This window comes from Odontomachus brunneus, unplaced genomic scaffold (assembly GCF_010583005.1).
Source record: "Odontomachus brunneus isolate Ranch 3 - 2012 unplaced genomic scaffold, Obru_v1 Obru_scaffold_094, whole genome shotgun sequence".
Lineage (NCBI taxonomy): Eukaryota > Metazoa > Arthropoda > Insecta > Hymenoptera > Formicidae > Odontomachus > Odontomachus brunneus.
Genome location: NW_022639544.1, coordinates 824,150 through 836,556, shown reverse-complemented (window position 1 = coordinate 836,556; position 12,407 = coordinate 824,150). Strand labels below are relative to the sequence as shown.

The window sequence follows — 12,407 nt, the reverse complement described above, 5'->3', positions numbered from 1 at the left end:
AACCGTTATATTTATATACTATGGCCGGTATTCATAGGCTGCGTTCCGAAATTCACTGCCAATATTGAAATTCTATAGTATACGTAACATGAACTATAGATTTTCAGTACTGACAGTGAATTTCGGAACGCAGCCATAGTCGAATCTTATTTCAAGATCGTCTTAAGTAATGTCTTAAGATGCGAATACGGCTCTGTGATTGGTTCATGACATTTTAAGACAGTACTTAAGTTGATCTTAAATATAAGATCTGACTATGAATACCGCCCTATATATTCTAGTAATTATATTATAGATATAAATTATAATTTTATATTATTTTTTTAATATTTTATATATCATATTTTATGTTTTGCCCTCATAGATATATTACTACATGGTAAGAAGATCATGTCATATTTCACGTAAACCTTTTTAAGTGAAATTGTGAAAATGTGAAAAGTACACACAAGATTCATGATCAGCCTTCTAGTATGAAGTCTTGCAGCATTTAAAAATGGCCGCAGCTTCTTCGGAATATCGATAGATCGGCTGTCAACAAAGCGCGACCGATATATGTCATTTGTCACTATTATCGTAGCGTACACGTCAATGGCCTGACTTATTTATAGTATTCTACTCGTTCGATCGCCCGCGCGGCCTGCCAAGTATTTTGACGCAAGAGACCGACGTGAATGCGATTTCGCACTTTTGAGATACGCTGCATAGGAGATCGCATTTCGCATTCAATTGCGCTCGCTGTTCTCTCCGTGGTTAAAAACTACGCGAAACCGTTTACCCGTCGCGATAGCACCTTGCATCGTTGCTGTCCAGGTAAACAAGACACGCGTATCGATAGTTTAACACGCTAATGAGCTAACATAACAATCATCGTGCTACGCGTGAGGTTAGTACGCGGTAACAGTGACATTAGTTCGAACGTGTGCAGTTTAACGTAACCGACGTGAAAGAGCGCCCGCGAAGAAATCGGCGATGTCGCCTGGCATTGACGACGGCCCTCGTAACACGGGCACTTTGCCGAAAAGTAATCGGAGAAACGATCGAAACCGAGAACGATCCGCTGCTAATCAACAGATCGCAAACCGTTCGGCTTATCACGGTCATCCACAGCATTTTAACAATCTGGTAAATCCACCAGAGATATTTTTTTCCTCTCTCACTTTCTCTAGCCTTTTTTCTTTCATTTTAATTAATAAATCACCAGAAATGTAAGGCTGCTGAAAGAAAATTTTAAATCTTGTAATTATTCAATATTTATAATGAAAGAGATATCATTTGATATCTTAAATATTATTAGAAGTCATTTAATAGAATTCTCTATATTTTTTTTCTAGTATTTATGAAAAGTATACTTTTATGCATAAATATTTATTTATAAGCATAATGATAAATATATTATTTATTTATAAGCATAATGATAAATTAATTGTGATATATAAAGGTATAAAACACAATAATTGTGGTTTAGTAGTTGAAAAGTATTTGGTAGCAGAGAGTAGTTGGAACCTACTGATGCTATATTAGCTGCTTTCAGCAGTGTCGTTTTCAGTCTATTAATAGGCTATAGAATAGTGGGGTGTTTCTTACTCTAAGAATACATACCTACAGTGATGAGTCCACATTAGTACAGTAGAGCTTGATACTTGAGTCATCATTCTAATCTTTCTGTAAACTTATTTTATTTTGTGTCTGCTAAAAGATTCTACTTAGACAAATTTGTATACTAGTTTCAATTGGACTGGCAACCAGTGAACGAACGCGAACGTGAATCATCAAGAACAGCAAAGAATAGTAACACCAGATCAGCTACTTCTGTGCCCTCATACTTCTATCAGGATTTATCTGATTTTGGTATGCATGTCTGACTTTATCTACATATTCTGATTACATAGTAAATATTATTTGTATTTCTTCTCCATTAATTCATAATTCTACTGTAATGCCGCATAATTCAGGAAGACCACATAACTGTGGAACAGAAGCTTGGTCTTGGCGAAAAATGGTTCCACCTATTGATCCAAGAACCCAATCACCACCACGAGTAGAAGGGACAAAGCCTTCCAATGTGAACAAGATGGTATTGTGATCATTCTTGACTGAATTTCAGTATTTCTTACATTTAATTTTCATGATTTTTTATATATTTATTATTCTCATGATAACTATATAATTTTATGCTATTTTTTAAAGCCTGACAGAAACCAAATAGAGAGTCGTTTAAATCAGATCAGAGAATATATTAAGGTCACTGCAACAATGATGGATTCTCTTAGTCTATCTTCAGATCCTGTGAGTATTACTTCTGCACAATATTAATGTAAATTTAATATTTCGTTAGAATATCTCGTGTTACTATGTTTGCTGTAATTATAATTGTTTTGCAGCGTGCACAAGCTCAGAACGAAAAACTAGGTAGAATGGTAGAGGATCTTCATGACAGTGAAAGTAAGCTGTCCAAATTATTAGAGCAATGTCATAATCATGGAGTTTCCGACGAGGTTGTTAGCATTATTTAACGACTGATCGAAATATTAGAACTAAAATACAATTGTACAATACTCAATGTCTTATACTTTTTACAGAACAGTGAAAATGGTAGGGAGGATATGGACGAACGTAGCGATACTAGCAGAGAAATGCAGTTACGAAGAAATGTGGAAGAGTATCAGAGCAAACTCGCTCAATTGCAAGAACATCAAACTAATTTGGTGGGAATGCAGATGCGCTTCAGAGAAAGATTGAACGAAGCGCGTCAAGCGCAACAGATGCTTTTGCAGCAAGAGAATCAGAATACATCTTTGCCGGGCCCTGCTAATGTGGAACAACTGGAGTCTGAAACAGAGGTATTGCGGGGAAAGTTGGCGCAACTTCAGACGAAGAAAAAACATATGGATCATCTCGTAGCGGAATTACAGGCCATAGAGGCATTCGAGAGAGGCAGCAGCGTTAGTGTTTCGTTTTTCTTTGTAACGATATAAATAACTATAGGTATTTGTTATTAAGATGAGTTCTCTTGATTCTTCAGAGTTCCGAGGGTTCACGAAACACGATTAGAGATAAAGCTGCAGAATTGGAGGCGATGAAAACACAGCTTGCGCATATAAAAGCTTTGATGGAAGACAGTACGAAAATTCGTGATTCTGTAGATTCTACTTCCGAGCTCGAGCAAGACGTTGATGTTAATAGTGAAGATGCCGCGGACTTGGAAATCACTGAGGATGAAAATGCGGCGAATATTTCGTTTGAACGTCAAAGCGACAGTGACGACATTGGCCACGGCAAGATCCGTAATTTCAGTGACAGACCTACAATTGAAGATGTAGAGGTAAGCATATCGATCATAATATTTTATGTAGATTGCAATACTTTCATCTTCCTCCTGTAGGCTATAATGTGGGAATTTAAGGAATCGTTTTTAAAGATACGCGATCTTCAAACTATGCGAGCTGACTTACAACGTTTAAAACAACCATCACTATCTACGGCTGCTCATTCTACGTCTTCGTCTTCTTTTCTATCTACAACTCCGCCTCCAGCGCTTAAGGAACAATCGATTTCAAAGATACGCGATCTTCAAGCTACGCGAGCTGAATTACAACGTTTAAAACAGCCATCACTACCTACGACTGCTCATTCTACGTCTTTGTCTTCTTTTCCATCTACAACTCCGCCTCCAACGCTTACTCCTTCCAGCATAAACGAAAAGAAGCAGAGTAATAACGTCAGTACAGATACACAACAAGCAAAAAGACGTCAACTGGAAGATCTTATAAAGAAGGTCTGTATTTTTTTATTTTCCATATTTTTTTATGTGTAATTTTATTCATTTTTTTTATCAAAAAGTAGGAACAAACACAACCCTCTAATGTGAATCGGGACATCCAGGGGCCGGATCTAAATAGTCAAAGAAGTTCTGGTTCTCAAACTAGTCATACGAGCACGCCTGCAAATGTTTGGCTACCTTCCGCTGTCATAGGTTTAAGCATTAACTTTATTTATTTGTATTAATTACATAAGATATCCTGTAAATCTATTAATTAGTTTTATCAATGAAATAAAATAAAAGTATGTATATATTACGTTTTAGGAGGTTCCAATGAGCAAAGTGTAGACGGCGTGTCTATGTCGGAAAATTTATTAGACGTCGGTCCACAAACTGCTGCTATCGAGAATGGATTTCCTGTAAATTGGTGGAGTTGTCCTTTACCACCTATAAATCCGGTTCAACATGGTGAAATATTAGCTTAAATTTAAATAATATTTCAGATATTAAGGAAGGATAATGTTGATGATATGCTTTTTTTGCTCTAGCCTCGGCAGAGTATTACCGGCAACTAATACTGGGTTCGCAAGCTCAACAGCTCCAAATGATGAATACGACTATACATCAGTGTTGTCATCTCTTATGGGCGCAGCAGCGTGAGTTACAATCCATGCGCACGGCTATCATACAGTTGCAGTTGCAGCTGAGACAAAATCAGCCTCCACAGCGTGCCAGTAATGCTGAAAGTCAGGAAGAATACTCCAATTTGAGCCGTAGCGTACACCATCTCGGTGATACGTTGGATGCAACTTTACCTCCCAGCTCATCCTTGCCGAATCTCGTGTCGCTACCGAATTCTTCAGCAGCGCTGTCGCATACTCCGGTAGTCACTACTAACTCACAACAGCAACAGCAACAACTAAACAATCAAGTACCTCCTGGTAATAGAGCGAACAACTACTGGGACAATTTTCGCAGGTAATAACATTATTCATGAATCGATAAATATATACATGTTTCATAATATTTGATTCGTTAAAAGAAAAACTAATTTCAATATTTACGTATATTTTAAAATATGTAAGTTGTAGAAAAATAATATCTCATTGCACATTCACTTTTGTTAAATCTTGATTTATTCGAATGTATATGGAATTTTTTTTTAATCTAATTCTTACTAAATCTGACTTTGAATAAAATTATTTTTTATAATAGAAAGGAGAAAATGAATATGGGATATTAACTGATTTTTTGTAACAATTACTGAACTTCGACGAAAATCATCTAATGAAATAATTTAATATCCTAAAATTTTCACGGATATTCCGTATTTGTTTATGGTATTTTTTTGTAGTAACCAGTATTTTTGGTGTTGTTTTTCATTTTTCTGTAAATCTAAATGTATTACATTATGTGTAGTAATAAAAATCATGATCTATCTTTCTCTCTTTCTATGTCTTATATTTTTGACTTATCACTACCCTTGTTTAAGATCGTATCTAAGCACGTATATAGCTCTATATAATTCACAATTCAGTTACATAAACCTGTGGTTAATACAAATGAAACTAAGTAAGGAACATTTGTTGGTAGGTAATATATGGGTATGTAAGCGGGTTTTCGAAGATTGAATGGGACACATCATCAAATCTAAAATTTTCAACTAATATTAATGCATGCAATGACAATAAGTGTTTCATAACATTGATATTTTTGTGACTTAGTTGCAATCTTTAAATGACGTTCCTTTCCACTATTTTAATTGAAAGTTTCGTAACAAAATTGTTTTATGTATTGCAATAATTAGTCTTGGCATGATTTGAATTTTTATATAAACTTGCTAACATGCATTTTCTTTCGCCTTAACTATATCTTTTTTTATTTCCAGCTATTCTCGACAAAATCTTCTCTCAGGAAATGTAAAAACAATAACTGATACTTCGACAGCTGTAACGAATTCGGCATCTTCAGCAAACACGATTGGTACAAGTGGAAATAGTGTCAACAGTTCATTGATGTATGTAACATAAATATAATTCAGTCTTTCTCAATTAACATATGCTCTTTGTAAATAAATGTACCAGTTTCTATTTGATTTTCAAGGAAAGACAAACGGAATCGAGAACAAGGAACTGATAATTTGCCTATACCGTTAAGTGCAGAAGCACAATATTCATTAAACTTACAATTACCGTCTAATCTGCAACAACAAGATAGAGAAAATACTACTATTCGCAGTAACATTATAGCAAATGAAGTATCTCAACAAGTCGATAATATTTGGGAAGAAGCTTACAGTTCTTTCAGATTACCGTCTACGACGAATGACGATAATCTCCTTCATAATTTAAGGTGTGGATCTTTTTTTAAATTTATTGAATAAGAAGTTATGCTTAATATTAATTAAAAATATAAATAACTTTTTAAATAATATATTATTTTATAATATATTATAATTATATAATAATTATATATTATAATTATATATTATAATTATTTAATAATATATTATTATACATTTAAAGCTCAGAGATGAAAGAAGCACTTAGTTCACTCATTGCGGTGAATAAAAGACGGCCCGATTATTTAATAATTATTTTGAGGGAAATTAAGGCCATTAGCGAAGATCACAGATTGCGACCTCAGTTATTACGATCATTACGTGCTCTGCAAGACACGCAAACACTAATGAGTAACCCATTGGTTAGTGTGCAGCCCACAGATACTATTCTTAAGGCATATTTATCTATGAATTACTTTATAATATTGAATTCTGAAACTATTAAAACTACAATTTTACACAGAACGAAGTGACTGACTTAACTCCAAGCGAAAGTTGCCAATCTAGCGACGAAGATTCGGATGTTGGTGCAATATTAGGTTTCGGCTTGGAGAACCAATCGTCTGCGACTGAGTTGGTTGCAACATCTCATGTCATAGACACTGCCTCTTCGCCGGCATCACAAGTGCCATTGATAGATCACTTGGATATATCGGTAAACAATTATATATAAAAAATATATATATAATTAAAATATAAATTATATATATATATATATATAATTAAAATATATATAAAACTATACAAAAAAAATAAAACATTTCAAATACAAATAGACTACATTATACGAATGAAAAAAAGTGGATGTCATCACGAAAATTACAAAATTATTGTGTATTATCTGCATACTTGAAACTTTACTGATCCGCTATTTTTAGTGATTTAAATGAAGAATTGTCTATCTAAATTATGATATTGCTTAACGTTGTTAGGGAACATTTTCACTCGACTGTGCCAGTGCTCTCCCTTCCACTTCTAACGGTAAATCTGGTTACAACGAAGATTTAGCAGAAGCCGATCAATCAAGACCCGAATCTTCGGGAAATCAAAAAGTATTATTCTCTTTTTTCAATTTGTTATGTCCACATGGATAAAGTACAGATCGATATTAAAGACATTATATATGTTTCTCCAGCCTTCTACTATCGACACGGATAATGAAGAAGGCCAAGAAGAAGCAGCGTCTTGTCCTATTGGCGCAGAAGCAATTACGCCTGATCTCGAAAGTCTTGCTGCTAAAACTGAAGACGAAAGAGCAGACGGCACCGAACTCGATAAATTTTATTACTAGATTATATCCTAAGCCGTGATGTTATTTATATAAATGACTTGCAGCTATTTTAAGCATAATGGGAAAGAGATGTGGATATATCAGGTCTTGATCTCTGACAAGAGATATCGACTTACCATTGTTTCCGATTTTAAAAGTATCGACTAATAATAATAAATAAATAATCGAAGTCTGATACAATGAACTATGTTAAAAAATTAAAAATTTACAATTAATACGTATATTATTTCTTGTAACATATAAAAACAATTATTCGAGAGAATTTATAATAAACATTCAGCTGAAGATTTATGTTACAAGTTTGTCTAGAAACCGAAATAAGTTTGGTAATAATAATTTACAGCTATTATATATTGTAACTTATTACAATTTATAAAACTTACTGTATATATATATTTCGACATATATATATATATATATATATATATATATATATATATATATAATAGATATATATATATACACATACATATATACATATAACATTATATAACATTCATTACTTCTGTATACTCACATAAATGTGAACTGTTTTACGAAAGCATTATATTTTCTTGTTATTTTTCATTTTCTTTTCTATTTATTTCTTATAGTAAATACATTAATGTAATAGGATAAGAATAGTTATGTTGCCAGATTTAGAAAAGTAAATATTTATTGTGTTCATATATAAAACTATAATACAAATTACATTTGTTATATTGTAGTGTATTATAGTTTACAAAACATTCTGTCTGTATTTCAAAACTTACAAAATATATGTCAAGATTTATTATAAATCTCCATATGTAAATTTGTGAAATCTTTTACAAAAGTAATATGTATTTTCTTTTTATTCTCTCACTTTCACAAACTATCTATTTATATACTGTTAATGTGTACTACACAATAAAATTTTCTAGTACAAGTTCAAATATAATAAAATATATCAAATTGTCAGATATATTACTCAGAATTTTCAAATATTTCACTCAAAATTCTGTCTCCATATGGTTATTGTCCAACAATTGAATGCGCTGATGATGGTATACAGTGCATCCATGTGTCTCAAATAACATTCTTTCATACTCCATATCGCTGTTATTTAACTTAAACTTGTTACTGGACGAAATATATTTATAACTTGGGTTACTTATTGAACTAGATTTATCAACTGGCAAGAAATAGGATTGGTAACTATGGCCAGTGATACCTAAAGATATCGACGATGATGGATCTTGCATCTGGTCCATTTCATAAGTCTTCGTATTTTCCGTTTCGTAGTGAATGTGGCCATTACCTGTTTTGTAAAAGGAAGTAAACCTTATTATCAACTGATTTTGTTAATTATTCCCTAATCATCAACTTTGTCAGCAGACACAGTAGCTTAACAGTAAAAAGTATCTAACTTACTATAAAGCATCATTAATTTCTGAAAAAACTATTAGCATCCATACTTCCCGTTACATACCATTTATCTGTAATATGAAGGTCGCAGGATGCCTCAAGCTTCAAAATAAATTTAATGTCAGGATCAGATGCGAGTCTCTGTGGTCACAGTTGTTAATATACAAACCCATAGCAAAAAAATCGATTGTTTATGTGCCTGAGTATCGATATTGGGTTGTAAAAATTTGTACATGTTTTGTTGCTATTACTAATTATATTATAGTATATATATTATTATAATATAATATTAATAATTAATAAAACAATGAGTTTCCTCACTTGTACAAAAGTAGTATTTATTGTTTATAGAAAAACGGAAGTTTGCTTATTATGCATCCTGCATGCATACGAAAGCGAGATAATGATAAAAAATAAGCAGGTATCAGTAATTATCAAGAGAAATGAATCCTAAAAATAAAATTTTTATTGTCGCGATTATTTTTAAGAGAGTATATGCAAGTAGAGGTGATAAATTTTGACAATTTTATCTACATTTTCTGAAAGTATAAAGATTTTTTATAATAAATTTTCGTAGTAAATTTTTATATTAACTTAATGAAAATTTATAAATTTATAGTAATTTAAACGTGAAACAAACTCTGATGAGCAATTACAGACGGTATAAACGCCGATTATTGCCATCGCATCTTTTATTAATGCATAAATATTCTGATAAATATTTGAAAGTATATAATTTAAATAAAAGAAAGTTTGATTATTTTTTCGATAAATATTCTGGAAAAAATCTGGAAAAACTAATTCTTAAGACTTCTGGCTATTCGCCGCGAAACTATTGGTGTCAGAACGCGAAAAAATGCATATCTAAAATTTCTACGATATATATATATCGAAATTAAAAATTATATTTAAAAAATAACGCCCACACAATTGATTGAGTGCACCTCTAAAATATGTCGAACACTTTTCTTCTGCTCTAACAATAAAAAAATGATCATAAAAAATTAACATACATTTTCTTTTTAACCTATATTTTGTCATTATTTTGTTGTTAATTTTACAATTATTTGTTGATGTTATTTATTGATTGTTAGGGAAGAAAAGAGTATTCAGAATATTTTAGAGATATGTTTAATTGACTTTGAAAGTGTCATTTTTAGGATATAACTTTTTACATACTTTGTAGAAATTTCGGGCATGTGTTTTTTGAGTTCTGATGTTATAAATTAAAATAGCCGCAGCAGATAGCCAGAAACCTAAAAAGATTGTTGTATCAGTTCATTTTGTTTTCTCATATATATCTCTAATTATTCCCTGCGTGAACATAAAGAATGTTGTAGCGGCCTCTGTGAAATTTCACGATATTCACGATACATGTGCAAAATATGAATTGACAAGCGGGAAAAGATATTGTCCCGGCTTCGTTTTGGTTCGGGGTAAATCGTTTGCTCTCGATCGCGAGGGGAAAGTGGCGAACGATTGTGTGTTAACATTTTTCTAATTTTAATTTATGCAATTTTTTCCTACCTCGCCGAAACCTTTTCGGTTCTACATTGCATGGCTCATGTTCCCAGGGCCGCTTGCAATTTCTACGAAGCAGTTGCGGGATGTCGATATCCATCGGTTCATGCTGCACTTGGTGTGGACAATATTGCTGGCCGCCCAAAATACCCATTGCAAACGATAATCTTTCTGCAATTATCGAGCACAGTCGAAAACGTCTGACAAATTTTTTTGGGAATTTTTTTTTTTGAAGATGCTTGAATTCTTCTACGTTTATTTACTTCCGTAGGTACCGGCTTTGAGCTTGATAATTGTCTATATGATAAACATAAGATGTCAATTGTCCGGCATTGAACTAATCGTGTTGCAGATTTTCAGCCACTGGTTGCGGTGTGTTGTGTGCCACCGTTGTAGTGCGTGCCGCTCGGTACGCTAAACAGAAAGACGAACTACTCGTCGTATGTACGTGAATATAATATTCACTGGATCGCGGTTTGTTATATACCGTCGATCATATATCACTATACCAAAGCACAATTCGTCGTTATGTGACCACTGTACATATACAAGCAAATGGAACAGCAAAGCGCGATATTGACACTTCCACGGAAGCACACAAATGCATACGAATGTGCAATAACCATGGGTAGCGTCACAGCAAAGAGAAGAATGAGAGCGGCCATGTCTGCATTTAGGCCTGTTCTACAATACGTCGTATGTCGCTGTCGTATGTCGGAGTGCAGCCAATCAGAGGATTTGTTTTTCGAGACGAGTTCTCCTGATTGGACTATTAATTGCGTTCCGACATCCGATTCCGACATACGACGTATTATAGAACGGGCCTTAGGCCTGGTCTACAATACATGTCGTAAATCGCAAGCCGTAAAAATTGTCCAATCACAGTCGATTATTATAAGAAATATCGGTTATGATTGGCGAATTCTTACGGTTTACGACTTACGACATGTATTGTAGAGCAGGTCTTAGGGCTATCGCACACAATTGACATAACTGCATATGCATAGCATAAAACCGTATGTACCAATGAGCATCGAGTATTAAGTCGCCATATTGGTGTTCGATGCTTAATATTCGATGCTCATTGGTCCATACGATCTTATGCTATACATATGCAGTTATGTTAATTTGTGTGCGATAGCCCTTAGAGCGTGATGGAAAAGTTGGCTGATTTGCAGCGCCTCTACGTCCATTTTTTATGGACATTGAACTACTAAACCAATGTCCACGATGACTTGGCTCTGTTCTGTGTTCTGTCGATAATTTTTGGTTCTGCTCCGTGTTATGTCTACGATTACTTATGGCTCCTGCACACAGGACGCGGTAATGCTTGCCGCGTGGCGGAAGTTTGCGCGACAGCCAATCAATATGTTGTTTTTTCATAAGAGCTAGAAGATTATTACGGAAAGCAACATATTGATTAGCTGTCGCGCGACTTCCGCTGCGCGGCAAGCATTATCGCGTCCTGTGTGCAGGAGCCATTAGTTCTGTTTCGTACTATATGCACAATTATCTAATTCTACTTCAAGCTATACGTACGAATAATAAATAATATTAATGTTTTCAAGGACTCTATTTTGTAATATTTAGAAATATGATAATTAAAAGTGTAAGGTAATGAATATATATATATATTTTTTTTTCTGTTTTTTATTCCTACCTATATAACTCAAATGTTCAATAGTATCCTAAGAACGTTCTAAGAATATTCGAATATTATTAGGATATATAATGAACATTTGTGCTATATGGATATGTACTGCTGAATATATTAAAATCAAAGGAAAATCTTACCTGTTAATATCTAAGTAGCACATACACGTATCAGAAACGTTTCTTAAAAGTATCTATAATTTCAGAATCGTAAAATACCAATAAGAAAAATTTTAATAAGAACCTCTCTGAAACTCCTTACAGAAATATCATACTGAAAATCATTGATTAATTACTTATTTTCAGTATTAAAAGTACAGTATTTAGTAATATTCTGTGATTTAAGTACGGCTCTTAGTGCTCAAGTATTTCAGTATTTAGTATTACAAATATCACCTTATAAGTGATTTCAATACTTAAATATTGACATACAATACTTCGTTCAATGATAA

At 33.3% G+C, this 12,407-nt stretch overlaps 2 protein-coding genes across 10 annotated transcripts; one reads left to right on the top strand and one right to left on the bottom strand.

Annotated features, from left to right (window-relative positions):
- Positions 1 to 489: 489 nt before the first annotated feature.
- LOC116848373 lies at positions 490 to 7,579 on the top strand. 4 transcript variants are annotated; one of them, XM_032824371.1, is made up of 17 exons: positions 490 to 813; positions 1,728 to 1,851; positions 1,956 to 2,077; positions 2,191 to 2,289; positions 2,385 to 2,498; positions 2,583 to 2,945; positions 3,026 to 3,325; positions 3,386 to 3,778; positions 3,847 to 3,976; positions 4,088 to 4,231; positions 4,312 to 4,741; positions 5,652 to 5,780; positions 5,867 to 6,115; positions 6,289 to 6,466; positions 6,568 to 6,759; positions 7,037 to 7,156; positions 7,240 to 7,579. In XM_032824371.1, exons 3-17 carry the CDS (start codon positions 2,000 to 2,002, stop codon positions 7,393 to 7,395), a joined length of 3,075 nt encoding a protein of 1,024 aa, XP_032680262.1. In that variant the 5' UTR covers positions 490 to 813; positions 1,728 to 1,851; positions 1,956 to 1,999; the 3' UTR covers positions 7,396 to 7,579. The 4 variants fall into 4 exon arrangements, with proteins under 4 accessions (XP_032680262.1, XP_032680261.1, XP_032680260.1 ...); XM_032824370.1 differs by lacking the exon at positions 490 to 813 and adding an exon at positions 820 to 1,125 and having other exon boundaries at positions 3,422 to 3,778; XM_032824369.1 differs by lacking the exon at positions 490 to 813 and adding an exon at positions 820 to 1,125 and having other exon boundaries at positions 3,407 to 3,778.
- A 440-nt stretch (positions 7,580 to 8,019) lies between these two features.
- LOC116848374 lies at positions 8,020 to 10,964 on the bottom strand. Of its 6 annotated transcripts, XM_032824377.1 has the most exons (4): positions 10,566 to 10,957; positions 10,309 to 10,473; positions 8,846 to 8,883; positions 8,020 to 8,674 (listed from the first exon to the last, which is right to left on the bottom strand). In XM_032824377.1, the coding sequence occupies exons 2-4, from the start codon at positions 10,338 to 10,340 to the stop codon at positions 8,367 to 8,369; spliced, it is 378 nt and encodes a 125-aa protein (XP_032680268.1). In that variant the 5' UTR covers positions 10,341 to 10,473; positions 10,566 to 10,957; the 3' UTR covers positions 8,020 to 8,366. The 6 variants fall into 6 exon arrangements, with proteins under 6 accessions (XP_032680268.1, XP_032680266.1, XP_032680267.1 ...); XM_032824375.1 differs by lacking the exon at positions 8,846 to 8,883 and having other exon boundaries at positions 10,309 to 10,716; positions 10,812 to 10,964; XM_032824376.1 differs by having other exon boundaries at positions 10,309 to 10,957.
- Between the last annotated feature and the right edge of the window lie 1,443 nt (positions 10,965 to 12,407).

Excerpts from the sequence above, each read along its gene's own strand:
- LOC116848373 (XM_032824368.1), top strand. The coding sequence starts at position 973 with ATGTCGCCTGGCATTGACGACGGCCCTCGTAACACGGGCACTTTGCCG. Across the intron at positions 1,126-1,727 it reads CACAGCATTTTAACAATCTG|TTTCAATTGGACTGGCAACC; the intron begins GTAAATCCACCA and ends TTTGTATACTAG. Across the intron at positions 2,499-2,582 it reads ATCATGGAGTTTCCGACGAG|AACAGTGAAAATGGTAGGGA; the intron begins GTTGTTAGCATT and ends TACTTTTTACAG.
- LOC116848374 (XM_032824375.1), bottom strand. The coding sequence starts at position 10,456 with ATGGGTATTTTGGGCGGCCAGCAATATTGTCCACACCAAGTGCAGCAT. Across the intron at positions 8,675-10,308 it reads ACCGAAAAGGTTTCGGCGAG|GTAATGGCCACATTCACTAC; the intron begins GTAGGAAAAAAT and ends TTTACAAAACAG.